Source organism: Leopardus geoffroyi, chromosome B1 (assembly GCF_018350155.1).
Source record: "Leopardus geoffroyi isolate Oge1 chromosome B1, O.geoffroyi_Oge1_pat1.0, whole genome shotgun sequence".
NCBI lineage: Eukaryota > Metazoa > Chordata > Mammalia > Carnivora > Felidae > Leopardus > Leopardus geoffroyi.
The window spans coordinates 102949355-102970852 of NC_059327.1; the positions used below are offsets into that span (position 1 = coordinate 102949355).

General features: G+C 37.2%; 1 protein-coding gene across 1 annotated transcript in view; it reads left to right on the plus strand.

Annotated features, from left to right (window-relative positions):
- The window catches only part of QRFPR (pyroglutamylated RFamide peptide receptor), a 46256-nt gene extending 25331 nt beyond the window's left edge, over window positions 1-20925 (plus strand). The window contains exons 2-6 of the mRNA XM_045468648.1: window positions 9823-9981; window positions 12870-12931; window positions 16620-16855; window positions 18040-18137; window positions 18893-20925. Of these exons, the coding sequence (XP_045324604.1) occupies window positions 9823-9981; window positions 12870-12931; window positions 16620-16855; window positions 18040-18137; window positions 18893-19233 (896 nt within the window). The 3' untranslated portion in view covers window positions 19234-20925. The remainder of the gene's footprint in view (window positions 1-9822; window positions 9982-12869; window positions 12932-16619; window positions 16856-18039; window positions 18138-18892) is intronic.
- The last annotated feature ends 573 nt before the right edge of the window (window positions 20926-21498 follow it).

Here is a 21498-nt window from a genome sequence, read left to right on the forward strand (position 1 = left end):
CAATAAAAAAATACCTGGAAAAAATAATAAGCAAAAATACTCTAGAAGAAAATTATGGCCCAAATATAAAGCACATTAAAATATGGCATACTTTAGAGCATTAAATAAGTTAACAAGGATCATGATTATAAAATCAGAGGAAGAGAAATGTATTTAGAACTTACATGTTGGCTTTGCCATTATAAAATAATGAAAAAGCTATTTATAGTTTTAATCTTTTATAATTATAATATAGGTCAAGTGAAGAAGATTTAATATGGCTATGAAACAGAATGGAAAGCTATCCGTGTTGATAAAGTAAATGCAAACGTGAGCTGATAGAAGTTTGAAGGAAGAAGAAAGGAAGCAAAGGAGGAAGGAGGTGGGGTATCATTATCTTACAAAGTGGGGGACAAGATAAGCTGTTGGAAGTTGATAGGCCAATGAATAGGGGTTTAAGTATATTACTTTATGGGCCTAAGATAGAGAAGACTCCATTCAAGAATTTAGGAAATAATCTCCCAAAACCTTTCCAAAGAAGTTATTGAAGAGAGTGTTATAATTCTAAGAAAATTAAAAGCTGTGGAGAGAAGCAGGAGTGAGAGGTGGTAAAAATGAACCTAAAGCCCATCTATCCTAGAAGAAAGTCAATAGATATCCGTAAAATCAGTAAATGAAGAAAAGGCTATATAAAGCAATTAGTTTAGAGATGTAAAGGTACTTGGTAGAAGAATTAAAAACAAGTAGGTGTTGGGAACTAGAACAGCAGATGAGCAAGGGTGGGCAGAGACCTATTCGTTTTCATTATAGCCCTTCTGACTTTAAACAATTTGCTCATAATTCTGTGATTTAAAAGACATTTTTTAAAAGAAAGAGAAGAATGGGGCGCCTGGGTGGCGCAGTCGGTTAAGCGTCCGACTTCAGCCAGGTCACGATTTCGCGGTCCGCGAGTTCGAGCCCCGCGTCGGGCTCTGGGCTGATGGCTCAGAGCCTGGAGCCTGTTTCCGATTCTGTGTCTCCCTCTCTCTCTGCCCCTCCCCCGTTCATGCTCTGTCTCTCTCTGTCCCAAAAATAAATAAACGTTGAAAAAAAATTAAAAAAAAAAAAAAAAAAAAAGAAAGAGAAGAAGAAATTTACTTTGCAACTGAAAAATCTCTCCAAAAGAAATATCCAGGCCCAGATAGTTACACTGGAGAATTCTATGAAACATTTAAATTAACACTAATTTTACACAAATTCTTCCAGAAAATTTAAACAGAAGGAAGAATTACGAATTTATTTCATGAGGTCCTTATTACTCTAATAAACCAAACAAAGACAGTACAATAAAAAGAAAACTGCAGTCTACTATCTTTTAGGAACTTAGATACAAAAATCCTTAATACATTACAGACAGAATCCAACAACATATAAAAAGAATGATCAAGTGCAATTTATCTAGGTATGTAAGAATGACTCAATATTAAAGTTGATTAAAATAATCCATGTAATCCACCATAGCTAATCAATATAATTAGCTAAAGAAGAAAAACCATATAATCATAGCAATTGGCACAGAAAAAAAAAAACTTGACAAAATCTAGCACTATTCATGATAAAATTCTCAGCAAGTTAGTAATAAACTTCCTCAACTTAATAAAGACAATGTAAAAAGCCTACAGCTAATAACATACTTAATGGTAAAAGACTGAATACTTTTGTTCTAAAATCAGGAACAAGGCAAGGATGTTTGCTCTCATCATTCTTATGTAACATAGCACTCAAAATTCCAGCCACTGCAGGGAGACAAAGAAAGAAAATAAAAGACATGCAGTTTGGAAAGGAAGAAATAATACTACCTTTATCTGCAAATGACATTATTTTCTACATAGAAAATCTCTAGGAATCTACAAAAATCTCCTATAATTGAATTCAGCAAGGTCACAGTATACCAGATCAGTGCACAAAATACAACAGTATTTCTACATATTAACAAGTAACATTCAGAAGCTGAAATGAAAAATATCATGCTCTTTATAATTACTCCAAAGAAAATGAAATATGCACTTAGATATGCTGTGAGCCAAAAACATACAGGTCCTGTGTGCTGAAAATTACAAAATGCTGATGAAGTCAGAGAATACATAAGTATATGGAGAGATATACTGTGTTCATGGATTGGAAAACTTTAACATATCAAAGATGCCAGTTCTCCCCAAATTGATCAATAGGTCTAATGTAATTTCTATCAAAATCCCTTCAAGGAGTTTTGAAAACAATATGCTTTGGAAAACTTATGCTAAAATATATATCAATAGACACAGGACCTAGAAGAGCTAAGGTCATCTTGACAAAAAAAAAAAAAAAAAAGAATGCAGTGGGAGGATTCCCTTTACAGAATATTAAAGCTTCCTATGTAGGTGAAGTAATCAAGACACAGTATTGGCAGAGAGATAGATCTAGATGAATAGAATAGAACAGAGAATTCAAAAATATATGTACACAAATATCTCAACTGTTTTTGACAAAGGTACATTTCAAAGGAGGAAGAACTACCTGTTCAACGATTATTGCTGGGGCAATTGATTTTCATAGTCCAAAAGAAATAAAGCAAACAAAAACTCCTTAGCTTAAAAACCCCACTTTATACAAAAATGTACTCAAAATGGATCACAGACTTAAAGGTAAATGCAAACCTTTAAAACTTATAGAAAAAAACTCATGAGAAAATCTCCAGGACTTCTTAACAGACACCAAAAGCACAATGCATAATAGGAAAATTTGGGAAACTCGCCTCATCAAAATTAAACGCTTACTCTGTGAAAGCCTATGTGAAGAGATGAGGAGATAAGTTACAGACTGGGAGAAAATTCTTATAAAGCATGTATCATATGTCTGACAAAGGACTGGCATCTAGATCATATAAACACTCTTAAAACTCAGCAATAAAAATATAATTCTAATAGAAAATGGATAGTAAAAGATATGAGGAGACATTTTATCTCAGGGAATATACAGATGGCAAAGAAACATATGAGAAGATGTTCGGCATTATTAGAAATTGGAGAAATAAAAAACCCCACAAGATATCACTATACAGCTATCAGAAAGATTAAAATTTAAAGAAATGACACTAAATATTAACAAGAATATGAAGAAACTGAGTCATTCATACATTGCCAACAGAAATGTAAAATGATACAGCCACTCTGGAAAATAGTTTGACAGTTTCTTATAAATGTAAACATGCAATTACCACACAACCAGGTAATGACATTCTTGGGCATTTATCCCAGAAAAATGAAGACTTATGTTCACATCAAAGCCTGTACACAAATATTCATAACTGCTGTATTTGTAGTAGTAAAAAACTGAAATAACCCAGATATTTTTCAATGGATGAATGATGAAACAAACTGGGGAATATTGCTAAGCAATACAAAGGAATAAACTATTGATGAATTCCAACAGTTGGAACAATTGGCCAAAACTTATGAATCAGTATATATAAGTTGACATAAATGTAATCATCACAACACCTCTCCTTGCTGGATACAACTCTCACTCTCTTGTAATCTAGACAGGGTCCAGCAGTGTTTCATTTCATCTGGTTTCTCTTCAGTTCCACTTAGGGGAAGTGCCTTGCTATGGAAGTGCCTTGCTATGGTTTGTGCCCACCCCAAGTTTATATGTTGAAATCCTATTGCCCAATGTGATGGTTTTAAAATGTGGAGCCTTTGAGAGGTGCTTAGGTGGAGAGGGTAGAGCCCTCATGAATGGAATTGGTGTTCTTATGAAAGAGCTCCCACAGAGCTCCCTAACCCATTTCACCAAGTAAGGATACAAGAAGTCTATGACCTGGAAGAGGTCCTCACCCACCCATACTGGCACCCTAATCTCATATCTCCAGCCTCCAGACTGTGAGAAATAAATTTCTCTTGTTTATAAGCCACCTAGTCTGTGGTATGTTGTCATAGCAGCTCAAGTGGACTGAGACGTGCCTCCTCTCAGAGCCAGCTGGGCAGTTTCTGTCTCCTTCCCTAAGTCGAACAACAATTCTGGAGAAAAATGGCTCAACTTCTATCTGTTTCCTATGGCAACCTCTCTACCAATTTTTCTCTTGGCACCCGGTAGCTGTAGGGCTCTTCCGTCTTTCCCTCCACTCTGCAAGAGCTAAGGCTCCTTCTGCTTCCTCCTAGGTTTCTCCTTTGCCCCAAACCAAGCTTTCTTTCCCTTGGGCTAAGTTCTATCCTGCTACACAAATGCAGTGTTAGTGGACACTTCATAGGTCTTAAAATAATAACTAGAGTGCTTTGTCATAGTCTCGTGCTAAATAGGAATAAATATCAGAAGGGCCAAGATCCTAGCAGGGATAGGCAACACATTTCTTTTCAGATATTTAGCAACTATTTTCCTCTTCAGTTTGTATGCTTTAAGTAGGCAGAATATTCTAGGGTACTGTATAAGACCACTTAAGGGTTTTATAACTTCTTTAAAATTGCAGATGACTTGTGTGCTGGAACCTCATCAAATTAAACTAGATGCAGTTGGAGCTGCTCCAGATAAGGTAGTGTCAGAGCTTAGAACCTCTTCTCCATTCCTGCTTTGGACCTGCCTCTCTTCCTTATTGGCAGCTGCTTGAGAACCCCTGCAGAAATACAGAGCTCTGTGGGATACTGAATGAGCCTGGCTCATCTCTGGGAGGGCCTTCCATGGTTCTAGTCTTTTGTGGTTATCAGCCACAGCTTGCATAACAATTCTGATTTTGGCTATATTTCATTTGTTCCTCACTTTCCTACTATCTGATATGTTTCAGGATTTGGTAAATTTTCTCATTAACAGTTGCTTAAGAAACATATTGGACAAAGCCAGAAACTCACAAGCTATATTGGTACAGAATGTATCAATTGTTTCAATATGGCTTGTTTTGGTACAGAAAATTAAGGTAATTATAACGCCAGATTTTTCCAGATTGTTTTATAATGCATTAAACCATTGTTTCAAATAGTGGTTATATAAAGTAGCCTTTTTTTTGGTAATATAAACTGTATATGTTTATTCACATTTTTTATTTGTTTTGTTTTGCTTTTGTTTTAGTAACCTTGGAACAGATTCTTCAGAGAATGGCTATCATTAGATACTTTCATGCAATTATACTTCATTGTACCAGTTTCTAAACTAATAAAAGAATGTTTTAAACTTTTCTACATATAAATACCCTGTTCTTTTTACTCTGCCTTTCCACTTTGGTCATTGTTAAACTCACCATTACACTGGGATGAAAATAAATACTGGCCAAATGTTTTCAATTTCCAAGCACCAATTTTAGAAATAATGAGGTCTTGTTTCTATTTGAACCACTAAGACCAATATTATGCATGGTGGGAAGTGAGGGCAGGATTGAATAGATAGAATGGGCACCATTCTGTCAGAACACAAGAGTTCTTGTTCTGGAAAATAAGGTTGTATAAATAAGTCAAGGTTGGAAATAGAAGGCAATAAATAGTAAACAAAAACATTTCTTCTTAATCTAGTAGTCAAAGGAGACTTGTAGTTTCTTATGCAGGAGTCACACATAGTAGAAATAGAAGCAGCAATGGAAAAACCGTAATAGTAGGATCCGACTGTGTTATTTTAGAGTTAGCAATACACACAGAAAGAACATTGATCAGAGTAGTCTACATTTTGGGAAATCCATCTTCTAAAGAAATGATAATAAAAATGGACTATATCAAATAAGTTTACTCAGTTACAAGCAACTGTTGATAGCTAAGTGGCTTAAGAGAAGGGAAGGTACTGGAAGGATGTGGGAGGCTCAAGGATCAGTGTGAAGCTTGAGGAATGGGTCTGTAACAGAGGAACTGAGGGAACTCAGAGGTCAAAAGCAGTAACTAAGCTGTGGTCTGTTAACACTCAAGATCTGGTGAGCACAGGATTGCACCACCTCAACCCCCCTTCCACCTTCAATGTGTTCTTTCAACATATTAAAAGAATTGAAGTAAATTTGGAACACTGGAAGCTGATAGATTGTGAGAATTCTTTGTCTTCTATAGGAGGACTTCTTACCTAACCTGCCCACATACAGTAGAGTTTATACACTAGAGGATATTGTGTTGCTGTTAGGAAATGCAGGTGGATGGTGGATAATAAAAATATGAGAAATAGGAATTCCAGGCAGGCTTAAACAAACACAATCTGGTATTAAAATCAGGTAATCCCATAAAGAAAAAAGGAAGGACATTCCAAGAAAGCAGTGCCCTATATAGGGAATTCTAGGATTATTTCAGTTTCAAATTGCCACTGTTAGGAAGACATGTTGCAAAGGACACATTCTTCCAAAGTAGCTCAGACCTATAAATTTTACACTAGGAAATCTAAAGTGTAGTACAAGCTGACTGAAGAGTCATCAGAGAGAGTACCAGAACAAGGGTAGGAAATTTAATGGACGACAGAAAAAAAAAAAAATCTTCAGTGCCTTTTTTGCTTTAGTCTTCTAGACCTTGAAAAATGATCTCCAAATTTAAAAAGAGCATACCAATGATGTTTAGAATGAAAAATAAAGGTCTAAGATAAGTGAATGGATAGCAAAAGAGCATCTATCTATTTAAAAAAAATTTTTTTAATGTTTATTTTTTAAAGAGACAGAGACAGAGCATGAGTGGGAGAGGGACAGAGAGAGAGAGAGAGAGACACAGAATCTTAAGGAGGCTGCAGGCTCTGAGCTGTCAGCACACAGCCTGACGCGGGGCTCGAATTCACAGACCATGAGATCATGACCTGTGCCCAAGTGAGATGCTCAACTGACTGAGCCACACAGGACACCTGAACATCTACCTATTTTTAAAATAACTCAAATCTTCAGCCTGGATAAATACCATACCATAACACTGAAGAAACTTGGCAATGTGATCAAGAACACACAGCCAGTAATTTCTTAAAACATTGTTTGAAGAAATGTCAGAAGCAATGAGTTGGGCAAATGCTGTCTGGATGCATTAAAAGGGTAAGATGACAGATTATAGAACTACGACAACCCGGTGCGAGATTCTCAAGTGGATTATTAAACAGATGATTTATGAGACAAGAAAACTGCCACATAACATGGATGTGTTAAGTGAGGATGACATAGTAGAAAGAATTGGAGTCAGACGACCTGAGCACAGGCCCTCATCTGTCAATAGACAGCTGTTTAGACATGAGCAAATCATTTGAGTGTTTTGAGCTGCATATCTTGATTTGGGAAATGTTATAAAACTAGATGCCCTTTGATGGTAGTTTAGAATGTATCCACAAAGAATCTATTAGCTCTAAATGTACCAAATTACCTCAATTCTTTTTGATGATAAAACGGCTTCCATTTATTAAAGAATACATCCTGTGATGGGCATTTATATGATTTTATAATCACATCAGTACACCCATAAGTCCTGTGACAGATGGGTGTTATTAATCCCTTTTTACAAATGATGAAATTGAGACTCAGAGTGGCTAAGTAAAAGATCAGAAGAATCAGGATCAGAGCGTATCCTGAAAACAGGGAATCAGTTGACCAATATCCCATGCTATTATTATAGACACAATGAATATATTTAGGATGGATAATACCACCATGAGATAAGACTACAGTAAACATTACCATAATAATTCTTACTTTTGGATAGTTACACATAAACTGTTGATAATGAATCCATGTTTATCTCATGGAAAGTTTCTTCTGGTTTCTTCACCTCAGCCTATCCAAATATTTTTTAATAAACAACTTGGTTGAAAGAGTAGAAGAAATCCTTATCAGATTTTTTAAAAAACAAAAAAGGAGACATATTCAGATGAATAATTTATTCACATTTACCTTTATTCAAGTATCACATCCAAGATAGGATTAAAGGTAATTTAATTCATTCATAGTATGATCAGTATTCAAACAGTGAAATATATTAGTATGGGAAGCAAATTTCTGCACTTAGCATTTAAACAACTCTGATAGACAAGGAAAGGCCTTAACTTTGAACAGGGTTTGGATTTGGGAAACTGGAACAGAGGATAAATGAGTGTGATTGGCTCTTGGATTGAAATTTGGAGCTCCCAAAAAGGGTTGGAAAGGAAGTATCTAGAGTGATATGTAAATACGTCTTTTCCCTTAGTTTCAGCAATATTGGATGGACAAAAATATTCTATTAAAAATAATTTTCTGTTAAATGGGCCCAGTTGGTTTCAAGTTGATTTCAAGTGCAACAGAAGCCAACCATTTGAAAATCCTAGCACTGAAAGTTGTTGTAAATTCTAGTCACAGTCACAGAACAATGTGAGGGATATTGGAAAGGAAGCAATATAATCCTTCAGTTTCTGCTTTAGCTAGACCACATCTTGGGATGGTGGGTTTCCTTCAGGACCATGTAGTTACTAAACCAAAGAAAGTCCATGGAAGGCATCCAAGGAATTGAAAGGTTTGAAAACATGTCAAATGAAGAACAACTGGAGAAACTATAAAAGAAAAGACTTAGGAGTGGCATGGCTCTTTCAAAGATACGAAGAGCTGATGTTTGGAAAAGATAGTTGGTTAGTTCTGAAACTCTCAGAAAGCAGAAAGTGAAACTGGAAGAAGTGGGTGGAACTACTGAAAAGCACTTTCTCCAGTGACAGCCTTTCTCCCAAGCTGAATGGAGGCATTTTGAGAGGTTAAAAGCCCTCTGGTTACTCATTATCTTCAATTCAGTGAATTCTGGTTGAGAGCCTCCTTGTGCCATTCTAAATGCTTGAAATATATCAGGGAAGAAAACAGATAATTCTTGCTCTTGGATTGTTTACATTCTGGTAGACATAGGGAAACTTTTAATGAAAATGAAACCAATCAGTAAATTATGTAGTCTTTAGGAAGGTGAAAAAGTTAAGGAAAAAAAAGTAGGGTAAGAGAGAGGAGGAGTTCTCTGGGGGAAAAGCATTCCAAGCAGAAAAGGAAAGCCACACATCAGCATGAGATGGGAGTATGCCGGAAAGGAAGCCTCTTCTGTAGATATTTAAGCAGAGCTTGGCAGAGAATCTATGAGAGAAGCTGAAAAGATGATTTTTGTTTTTGGTGAGAGCTTGGACTCCATGACTTCTGAGGTCTCTTCCAACACTTCATATTCCCTGAGTTTCTGATTCTCTGATAATTCAGAGTAACTAATTTGGTAGCAATGAGCAAGATAGAGTCAAGAGCAGAAATGTTAGACCAGGGTTACAAATGAATGGTGAAGGGGCAAGGCAGATAGTGTAAACATTTCAAAATACTGGCAATGCATTCAAGTATTGTAAAAAATATTATGCAAATCATGCAAAGTCTATTTGCACACCAAATCTTGCCCAGGGGCCACCAATTTGAGATCTTTGCACTAGAGAAAGTGAAATCAGTTATGAGTGTAATGATGTAATCCACACATAAGGTCTTGGACAGAAAGGCAAAGGAGAATAAAAAATAAAAGAAGAAATCTGAGTCTTTGGTGAGAATTCTTCCTTTGCTGTGATTTGACAAAGAACCAAAAAGAAAGACATAAAGATGACTACCTGTAGTTGAGACACCAGGAGACCACTTCACGCTGACTTTGTTGTTTCTCGATCAAAGCTCACATTGATTTTTTTCCTGCCTGTTATCAATAACCAGATACTAACTGGTCCTCTCATTGTCCTCTTATACATAATTACCTATAATTAAGGAACTTAAAGATAATATCAGCCAGTTCAATCTTTTTCAATTATTTTGAGTCTATAGTGTCACTATAATCATAAAACTTTTGAACAGAGTCTCAGAATTAATCAACTGTAACAATTACAAAAACACAGATAAAACTTTTATCTTGATGTTTAACTGGTCCTGTTTCCTTGCTGCAGGTGCCTTCATTTGCAAGATGCTGCCATTTGTCCAGTCAACTGCTATCGTGACAGAAATTCTTACTATGACCTGCATTGCTGTGGAAAGGCACCAGGGACTTGTGCATCCTTTTAAAATGAAGTGGCAATACACCAACAGAAGGGCTTTCACCATGCTAGGTGAGAGTGTGCCAGTGGCAGTACTCATGCTCTTCTTCAGTACAGAACAAAAGAATTTCTTCAATGTGAACTATATTGATGAAGCGGACGAGTAGCTTCCTGTCTAGCCTTGTAGGCATCAGGGAGTAATTTCGGAGTTTTAGTCCTCTCCCCATTTTACCTTGACCTCCACTCCTTTTCTTCTTTCAGTCCTAACCTCACACTTCAAATCTCCTTATCTCAGATTCACTTCTTCAGTTTAAGTCTTAAACTTTTAAGCACTACTTTTAGTTGATTTAAGATAACCTTCGATGGCATTACCACATTAACATTTATTAGATTAGTAAACTGTCATCCTGAGGTAAGAGGTGTGTAACCTAAAATGCCCTTCTTAGGGCCAGTAGATTTTGACAGGGGGAAGGAAAGGTGTTTTTAGATGGGTAGAGAACGAGGGTGCTGCTCAGAGGAGGCCCCAGTGCTGAGGACACAATAGCCGCGGGGCTCATGGGGACGCTAGGTGCTTGCTGAGTGCTGGAGGCGCCTGATGAAGACAGATTCCATCCACTTCATAATTTTGCTTCAGACATTCCTGCATCCTCAGCTTGATGTAACCATTTCTGAGTCAGCAAGACATGAGGAGCATGTACCTCTTGATAAGTGGCAAACTGTAAGTGGTGTCTTAAAGCCTAGCACAGTAAGATGGAAGCATTTCTCTATTCGATAATTACAATCAGCCATTTAAAGTAGAGCCGTAGCATATGTCTTACAGCTAAATAATGAAAGGTTGAGGAAAAAACTAACGCGATAACCAAAAAGAGCAATTTTTACTAGTATCTCACTTGAGAGGAATAGGTAAACATTTATTTCTGCTTTAGGAGTTTAGCCAGCATGGGACAGTAGAATTACAGAAAGAACTCCTAAGGGTTTTGCCATGCCAAACTCATTTTACATAGTATGAAATGAATAGATAAACCAACGGGGAAAATATTCATTAGTTTTAGTTAGTTATTTTCAAATTTATGTCACATCCTCCCTACAAAGAATTCAACGTTTATTTATTTTTGGGACAGAGAGAGACAGAGCATGAACGGGGGATGGGCAGAGAGAGAGGGAGACACAGAATCGGAAACAGGCTCCAGGCTCTGAGCCATCAGCCCAGAGCCTGACGCGGGGCTCAAACTCACGGACCGCGAGATCGTGACCTGGCTGAAGTCGGACGCTTAACCGACTGCGCCACCCAGGCGAGAATTCAAAGACCTCTTGGCTTTTAATAATTGACATCTTCCCACCTTCAAAACATCTGAAAAGCGTGTGTGGGTGTAGAAAGAGGATGAGGAAAGGAATACATGGAGGAGGGAAGTCATTAAAAAAGGAAAGAGAAGTAGAGAGTCTCAGCATCTGAGGGCAAAGTCGATAACAGGCAGTCAAGGCAGTTTCTACTCAAAAAATTCATAGGAGACAGAAAGGATTTTAAATCAAGAAGGCTCAGCATCCCATGGGGCTTTCACACAGTGTTGCCTGATGTCTCTCTCTGGCCAAGTACCTCTTAGCTCAGACTGCTTTGCCTCCAGGCCCCCACCATCAGAGACCTGCTAGACTTATTTGCCCACAAAGGTTCATTTACACCAGTAATATTCATCTAACCTCAACCTTTCTATCCCTGAACAGGCAGTAGACCCAGAAGGATTGGCAAGGAGCTAAGTCAATTAGACTCAGTTAGAATCCAGAATTTCTACTAAAGATTGGAAAAGTGATCGGACATAAGATTACATAGTGAGATAATGATTGGACTAGATTAGAGCAGATGTTTATGGTGATGTGGATAGAGAGAGATTGATTTGTGAGTCTGAGAACTGTCTTGAATCATCGAATAATAATGACTATCTATAGGCAGTGCCAGTTCACGTATTTATAATAAACCCCAGTTATGGCTTAAGTGAGTCCCAGTTCCTTGAAATCCAAGGCAATATACTGTTTTCTTAATAGTACCTAATGCAGATAGAATAAGAAGAATTTGAGCTGGGATATTTCTCTCAGAATTGATGGTGGGTCTCTTGGTTATGGCCTCATCCTAGTCTGTTCTGATTCTCTTTTGTTCCTTACTAAGGACACATCATTAAAGCAATTCTGTCAACAAAATCATGAAGGACAGGAAATTTGGAAAGAGATTCTGGTTTCTTAGCAAATATTTGCTTTGTAAATAAGAAAATAATACTCATATTATGATGCATAAGATAAATGTACTCAATTTTAAGAAGAAATTGTAGAGGGTGATCAATATCATGTTTAAGTTATTCATCCATTTGACAACCAAACAGCAGGTGCTTCTGAGGGCCAGGAATTTTCTTTGGGGAAAATTTCCCTTGTTTAGGGAAATAAACAAGTACAAAAATAAATTGCATTGTGTTTGCCCTTAATGAGCTTAGAAGAAGTTGAAAAGAAACAACTAAGGGCAACAAAGGTGCCACTCTAGAGGGCAAATGAAACCAACAGGGAATTTAGTTCTATCAGGAAATGATGGTGGCCTTCAAAAATTTCCTAGAGACAGTGACTTTTGAGTTAAGTCCTGGGAAATGAAGAACGTGGACAGAAATATAACAGGAGAGAGAGGCAAGTGAGAGAACCTCGGGGATCAGGTTAAGGGTTTAAGTTTTATCTTATAGGTAGTACAACACTATTAAAGATTTTGATTAAACACTTAAAAATGTTTCAGGAAGACTATTCTAGCAACAATTTTGAGGACAGAGAAATAGCATCAGTGGGAACATGTAGCCCACTGCACTGCTCTAGGGCAGAGATGATTCCACATAAGGAGTCTTCATGCTTACAGCATATGCTTTATGCTTAAGTATGCATGTGTTCTGCTTCACTCACTGAATCAGATTCTGATGATTTTAATGTCTTGGCAGGTGTGGTCTGGCTGCTGGCAGTCATTGTAGGATCACCCATGTGGCATGTACAACGCCTTGAGGTAGGTTCGGGGCTGGCTTGATCATCATATTATTGAAATGTTCCCCAGCCTTCTCAATTACAATCATTTTTTCTTCCTGCAAGAGCTTTATAGCAAATTCTGGTGACCCCAATTATTTCACTGAAAAATTATCAAATGAAATAAAATAATTTGTTTTAAGATTTTTTCCTCTGTTTTATCTAGTTCTTCCTTGGTTAAGACTTTAATGCTTAAAAGAAAACTTATCAGAGTCATTTTCTACATTTTCCTGTCAGCCGAACATATTTTCCTAGTGGCCTCCTGTGTCTTATTACATTTTAAGAGTTCAACGGTTGCTTTAGGTTTCTATTTTATTTTTAAAACACATCGAAAAATTGTAATCAATCATCTGCTTATTTGTTGATTCTCCCTCATAAGTCCTTTCTTCTCTGCCTCCCATACATTGACAAATTGAAATTTGAATTGGAATGTGTGACAGGATCATCTTATCTGATCTCTCCCCTTCCCCCACACCTTAAACTGATGGTCTAGCATTGTCTGGCTATTCACAGCAAGGGGACACTGTGCTGTTTTTGGTGACCCAGCCTATCCCATGGGGCATACATACACGTCCTGCATCGGTGATCTAGCCCAGACAGTAGTCTTCAAAGGCAGTAGTGGGTTGATCACTAGATATTTTTTTTTAACTGTATCCTTTTATACCTTTTTAAATTGATATAGACAAAAGTGAAACTTTACTAGATGGTAAATGTTGATTGGCAAGGATAGCAAATGAGCCCTCAGGAAAGGGTACATTTAAAACATGACTTGATTTTTTCTTTCTTTCTTTCTTTCTTTCTTTCTTTCTTTCTTTCTTTTTTTCTTTCTTCTTCTTTTTTTTTTTTTTTTTAATGTAATTGGTATATTGAATGAGCTGGACTCCACAGGTGAGAGCTGGAAGTAATTTTATTCTATCCCTTGCTACCTATAAAAATGTGACCTGAGAACTTTCCAACACTCTGACAAAATGTTGTGGATGAAGCTCTGAGCAGACCCTGTAATTCTTTCAGCCATTCAGATAGCAACATTCCTATGGTCACTTTCAGTCACAACAACTTGTTAATTCTGTCATTAAAATTCCAGCCCGGTGTCACAATCACATAAGTCCATATTCTCAATCAACACAAAATGTCTCCCAGCTCAGCTTGAACTGTTTTTAGGTCTAGAATCCTACAATATGCAAAGGGGAGGTGATTCCCTTCTTCTCTGCTTCCTTACTGGGCGTTTCTCTTTCTCTCTTCCCATCCAAGAAAATGGCTGCCCTTGGCAACTTGGGAGCTGGTGTTAAGGATGGGGAGAGGAAGGGACAGGTGTACTGGTATCATCGCCCTCTGTGAGTGACTTTGCTGCCCATGATCGATTCCTTATTCATGGGTTTTTCAAAGATAACACCACTGAGGCTTCTGACTGCTGCTCCAGCAGGGTGCTCATGTATCTTCCACACACAACTGTAAGTGGCTGGGTCTTTTCTCTAAGGCTGTCCTTATTCCGGCAGGTATCCCATACTGATGGAGGCTTCACACGTGACCCAACCCAGTAGTCATTTGTGGGGCCCATTTCTGGCCCACAGAACACAAAGAGTTTTGTCTATTTTTTAAAATAAAATTATTTTATCATATGCTCTAAATATGTTTTGAATATGTAACTCATTTAGTTTTTAGGAAATACATATGTAATTGGCAGAGTCGGTCCTCACTATCAGACAAATCAGCTAAATCAGATTTGCTTTCTGTCAGGAAAAAGTGTGATTTCATTTTTCCTATCAAATAAATCTATTAATATGCATCCCATGGCCACCTTCTCACTTCTAAATTCTATTAGAGAGAGTGTGTGTGAGCATGCATAAAGCCTGAATTTCTCACCTGGATGAAATAAAACACCACCAACTTTACCATTTCCACCCACTGATGTTCTCTTTGCTTTGCTATCAAAGGGCTCTTTCTCAGGAATGATGTATTTTGACAATTTTCATGGGATGGAAGCAAAGAGGTGGCTAAATTAAAATTGTCATCATCACTTCTGCCTCTTCACTGTATGAAAAATGTAAATTCACAACATCTCAACATCTGTCAAAATACCTTTCTTCTAAGGCCAGAATAGAAATATGTTTGATATAGGGAAAACACAAAACCCTATCATGGATTTATGGTGTCTTGATTATGGTGGCTTCACTGACATCAGTAGTTCAAACCACCTCCTTTTTTAGTGCCTCATAGTAAGAGTAGGACTGAGTGAGACATCTGACTTATATAGATGGGGAGAAGAGAGATAGAAGTGAGCTGGGAGTGCAGGGCCAGCACAACACTCAATCTCTGGCTTCCCCTAGGCAGTGGAATTTTAGAGAACTGTATGGTTCCAAAGAGACAATCTGAAATTGATTCCCATAAAACCATGTGCCTGTGCACTCAGAAAGTCTTTGCTTGTTCCCAAGGAAACATGCACCCCCTTGGAGACTATCAGTCTAGCTTTGTGTTTTAAGATGTGCCAATATGTTGCCCCCATGGACGTCGGCATTTGTGGGCTCTGCCTACATGGGGTCAGCATGAATTTCACCTTAATATCCCGTTCCTAGGGAGTTTGGATCTTGAAAATATTATTCAGTAAGTGTTTTCATCCCTTGTTGCATTTGTAAATAACACCTAGATCAGAACTTGAATTTTCTTGCCTTTGATAAGTATGCCAGAAAGCTTTTTCCCCCCATTCAATTGACTAAAGATTGGCAATACAATTTGCAGGAATGGAGGCAGAAATATGTCTAGCACCTAGGGATACTTCATCTGGAAATCTCTGAAGTGACTAAAATGGCAATAGTTTTGATAAATTTTCTTTTATTCTTATTATCCAGATAAATGACTTTGCTTAGTTTGTCCCTTCTTAGCATTTGATACTGTTATTAATATTGTTTTTAATAATATTTTGAACCCAACCATCTGTCAGAAATAGTATTAACAAAGAGACATTGCATTTCTGTAAAATATTACCTCAAAGGCTGATAGCTGAGTCTGAATATTTGTAGATAGACAATAGTTTGAATCCCAATTTCTTATTCATCTCAAATCTTAAAGCTATCAGCTGTCTTTCTAAAATCTTTGCAAGCAACCTGATCATTGCAATCTGAAATAGCAGTAACAAAATGCAAGCTTTCAGTACTGTGAACTGAAAGATAGCTGATACTTTGCCAAAATCTGTCTCTTCAACAATTGAGGAAGCAAAATAATGGAACATTAAACTAGATGGCGTGCAATTACAAGATGTTTTCTTTTTTTCATATGCACCTTGATTGATGTAGTGTATTCTTCCTCTGAAAAGTAATAATCCTCATCTGGACAGTATGCATACATACTTTGGTCAAAGAGTATAGCTCTTTCATCGAATTGAAAAAATTCTGACTACAGTGTAAAAAAAGTTGAGAAACATTAAAAAAATAGCCTATTGACCTCAATTCCATTTAAAATAGAGAAGAAAGTATAGAACTGTTAAGAATGTAAGAAATGATGTGGAGAAAATGACACCTTACAACAAACGATCAAACTCGTATCTAATTTGCAATATGGATCCACAGTAAATACAGGAGGGTTTGAAAACTGCAGCATTATAATAGTACGTGGCTGTTTTCTGTTCTTTTGATGCTGACTCTGCCTCCTCTAACTGATTTGTTTTTATGTTAAAGATTAAGTATGACTTCTTATATGAAAAGGAGCATGTCTGCTGTCTGGAAGAGTGGGCCAGCCCTGCGCACCAGAAAATCTATACCACGTTCATCCTTGTCATCCTGTTCCTCCTGCCTCTTATGCTGATGCTTATCCTGTACACTAAAATTGGTTATGAACTTTGGATAAAGAAAAGAGTGGGGGACTGCTCAGTGTTTCGAACTATTCACGGAAAAGAAATGTCAAAAATAGCCAGGTCTGTTTAATGAAGCAGTCGCCTCCGTTTAAAATACTTTTAATTAGTTGTGCTTGAGGGGGAAGTTGCTAGAGCTCTCCCAATTCTTGGGAACTTTAGCCCAAGTGCCATTTGTAATTCATGTTCAGAGAATGGGCTGACGTTCAACTTTGGAGATTTTAGGAATAGCAGGTATTTAGACAATTTGGAAAACTGTTGAATTTTCATCTATATGTCAAGATGACATGCTAGGAAGAGCTGTGGTGTTCTCCTCTCTACCACTCGGCAGTCACATGGTGCAGACAAGTATCCTTACGCCTAAGGCTTCCGCTTTCCTCATGTGTGACAGGGAGCATAATAAATATCCATCCTCAGATGATGCTGAAATACATGAAATCTGTATGAAAATTCTTTGGTGACCAGAGTATGCTATTTATTATTATCTATACTATCATAATAAGGGCTTTCTTTTCTGATTATATTCATTAATAAAAATTTTAAAACACAATTTACTGATATAGTACTTGTATTCCATATCATTTATTTTATAATCTACATGGAACAGCTATTAAAAACAAAAACAAAAATCTTAGAAGTTTAATGGTTAGATGAAATTCTATCGTTTCTTCAAGTGTGTAGCGACCTCTAGCGTCCAGTTTGTATGAAGAAATCCTCCCTGTCAGTGTCCGGGGCTGGATCTTCAGCTCTTTGGGACTTCTTGCTGATTTCACTCTCCACTTCACTTCCTCAGAAGAGTGTTCTTCAACATAAAAATGAATAAGAGCTTAAACACTTGACTTTAGCTGCCTAACTTTAAGTCCAAACTAGCCCTTACAGTTTAAATCCCTTATTAGTCATCTAACTTTGCAAGTTACTCAACCTTCTCCGTGCCTGTTTCTGCATCTGTCAAATGGCTTACTGAGAAGATTAATGACATAACCCATGCCAAGCATCTAGCAGAGAGTTAGATCTATAATGAGCCTCTTTCATAATGATGTTTATAAGATGAGAAATTTGGGGATGAGGGCAATAGCAATGGGAAGAGATGATAAACAGCCCACAATTAACCTATCATGAACTTTATTAATATTTGAAAAGTTATGGTTGAGAGATTTAGGTTCAAACTTTATTTAATAGCTTTGATATCAATTTGACAAATTTGCCAAGGAGAAGTTAACTAATGCAATGTGTCCTTGTGGGTCCAGGAAGAAGAAGCGAGCTGTCATTATGATGGTGACAGTGGTGGCTCTCTTTGCTCTATGCTGGGCACCTTTCCACATCGTGCACATGATGACTGAATACAGTGAGTGCTTTTCATTCTCATTTGTTAGAAGTTCTAGTTCATTTCTTGCTATACTAGACCATGAATCGTTGAAAAATTTGTTGCTATTCCCTTGGGTAATCAAATATCAAACATTTAATGGGTTTCTCTCATATTTTCAAGATTACCAGATCATTACATGGTGGGTTAATTATGTACAATTTTGAACAAACCTTTAATAATCGCAGAAGGGACAGAAACATTTTTGAGAATCTTTTTTCATGCTCTGTCCCCTGTTCTTCCTAAACCATTCAAACATGGAGGAGGTGTGACGGTCTATGAGCATTCTCTGTTTAGATCTAGAATCCTGACTTGAACCACATGAATTTGATAACACCTAGGATTTCAGCCAGACCCCCGGTGTATTACCTGTGATAATCTGAGACTTAACATGATTCTCAGATACAGATTGTATTTCTATAACACAAGTGAACGTTTGAATGGTAACTGCTGCTTCCCAGTTTACATGACATTTGGAATCAAGTCGAAATGCGGTAAGTCCCTTAATATGAGCTGGGCACCAGGCTAAGCTTGTAAGCCAAGATTCTCTAAGAATGGGAACTCAACACAGAGCTCATTTTTCTTCAGACATCAGATGGCTCTTCCCAAAATTGCCTTGAGTATTTTTCACACCTTTAACCACTTGTAAGTGTTTGGTAAAGATATATGATAAACAGAAATTTTATTTTATGCTCGTGAAAACATAATACATGGTAGACTATTACTTTTTATTTCAGGCAATTTTGAAAAGGAATATGATGATGTCACAATCAAGATGATTTTTGCTATCGTGCAAATAATTGGATTTTCCAATTCCATCTGTAATCCCATTGTTTATGCATTTATGAACGAAAACTTCAAAAAAAATTTTTTGTCTGCAGTTTGTTATTGCATAGTAAAAGAAACCTTATCTCCAGGGCAAAGGCATGGAAATTCAGGAATTACAATGATGCAGAAGAAAGCAGTGTTTTCCCAGAGACAGAACCCAGTGGAGGAGACAAAAGGAGAAGCATTCAGTGATGGCAACATTGAAGTCAAATTGTGTGAACAATCAGAAGAGAAAAAATACATCAAATGACATCTTGCCCTGTTCAATTCTGAACTTTCTGAAAATTCTGCTTTAGGTGGTGGCCGCTAATTATAACAATGTCTGCATAATTAGGACTGTTCGTAGCTTAATTGGAAGAGAAAATTATTTTGAGCAAAGGTGGAAGACTTTTTTTTTTATTCTCAGAATGAGGAAAAGAAGGAAACAAATCATTTTCTTCATAAAAATATAACATTATACATGAAAACACAATTTTGAAAAATTAGTAAACGATCCTTGTTGATTATTAAAAAAAAAAAACTTGTATAGAAATAAATGTTTTTGGCTGGTAATTTTTCCCCTAATGCAGTCAATGTAATGTGACTTTCTATGTATTGCTAAATGAGCTGAGGAAATAACTTAAAAATTATACCTTCTTTTTTGAGTAAGTTAATGGTTGAACACAGTAATGTAATTTTCAGTGCTGTTGAAGCTTGGTAATACAGTCTCTTACAAATGAGGTCTGTCCAATAATCAAGTCAAAGAAGATGGCGAAGCCACAAAATGACCAATGAATGTGATTCAGAGGCAGATGCCCGGGTATGAGCTTCTTCTAGCCCTACCAGCTACCACTGCTGTGATGACTGGCAAGCCACTGAACCTCTTTAAGCCTCTGTTTCTTCCTGTGTATACTGGTGAGGTACCTCTTCTTCACAGCGTCACTGCCAGAAGAAAACGAGATGTGAGCAGGAAAGCCCTTTGTACTGTACAGCACCCTTAGGTTCTGAAGCATCATCGCAGCCCCCATGTTCCAGGCCTCCCCTTTCTGCTCCCTTTTGCTTCCTGAGAGTTGCCCTCAACCCTGCCAGCTTTCCACCCATGCCTGTTTTGTAGCTGTTTTCTCTAATCAAAAGAAGGATGTTTCTGGGATCCTCATTTATAGGCTGGCTGTAATATATGTAAGCCAGTCTAACTATCTCAAATATTTATATTTTTAAATCCCTTACTTTAGTAGTGGGATGAATGACTGGTTGTTATATAAAAGGACTTTTAGATGTAGTTAGCAGATGAGAGCATTAACTCCAAGCCCATGATTTTACTGTGCCCAAGACTGACCCCTGAGAGAGCGAGGCTTGGAAGAATGGAGTTCCCCACTCGTATTCCTTATCTTACCTCAGTCTCCCTTAATCATAACCTCTCTTCTTTCCAGTCTTCTCCTCTTACCCTCAAATATCATGGAACCAGTGACCACATCCCAGTGCCCTGTCACTTCCCCTTTAACAACAGTGATTCCCAAAGTCCATTCACAGCCTCTTGGCTAAAGTGTTTCTTTTGCCTCCAGTTTTGCAGCACTTATTCTTTCTGCCAGGAAATAGAGAAAGGAAGAGAAGCTCAAGAATTATCAGGGTATTATTTCACTTGTAAAGCTTTAAGGTTTGGCAACCAGAGAACTCAGGCTATTCGGATCTTTCAAAATGTAGACATTTAACCTTTTAGGTGTGTCAGGATAAAATGGATACAGCAACACAACTGAAACAGTGTGTGGTATTAAGAAAAAATGGCAATATGACACAGAAAATTAACAAAGTCAAGAGAAGACAACTGATGATTTGGTTTGTGTTGAAATGGACTTACTATGGATTATGTGTGTGTGCCATTCTCCTGTTATGACTAGCTATCTTGTAGCAAAACAGTAATTATCATTAAATCATTAAACCATTAAAAATGAATCATATTCACTGATTTTGGTTATCCTTATTTAATCAGCAGATATCCATATGACTCTTCCTAAATTTGATGTACATATGTTCCCAATATAACTTACTGAAGATGGGATCAATCAACACTATTACTGACCATTTAATTATTAAGGTTAGAGATTTTTAAAATTCCTAAACATTGCAGAGATTGATCAAAAAACATCTGGCTGCACCTGGGTGGCTCAATCTGTTAAGCATCCAACTCCTGGTTTCGGCTCAGGTCATGATATCTCAGTTTGTGAGTTCTAGCTCTGGGTCGGGCTTTGCGCTGGAGCCTGCTTAGGATTCTCTCTCTCCCTCTCTGTCTCTCTGCCCCTCCCCTGCTCTCTCTGTCTCTCCAAATAAATAAGTAAACCTTAAAAAAATAAAAAATAAAAACATATAGATATTAAACAATTTTAATAATTACTGTAAAATGTCCAGACACCTGTGAAAGATTTTTTACCCCTCACATTGCATTCATGCCATTTCAGAAATAAAAAATAGAGCAGTTTTGTTTTTGGTCCTTTAAACATGTAATCTTTTTATTCTGTTATAAGAGTTTGGAAGAGAAAAC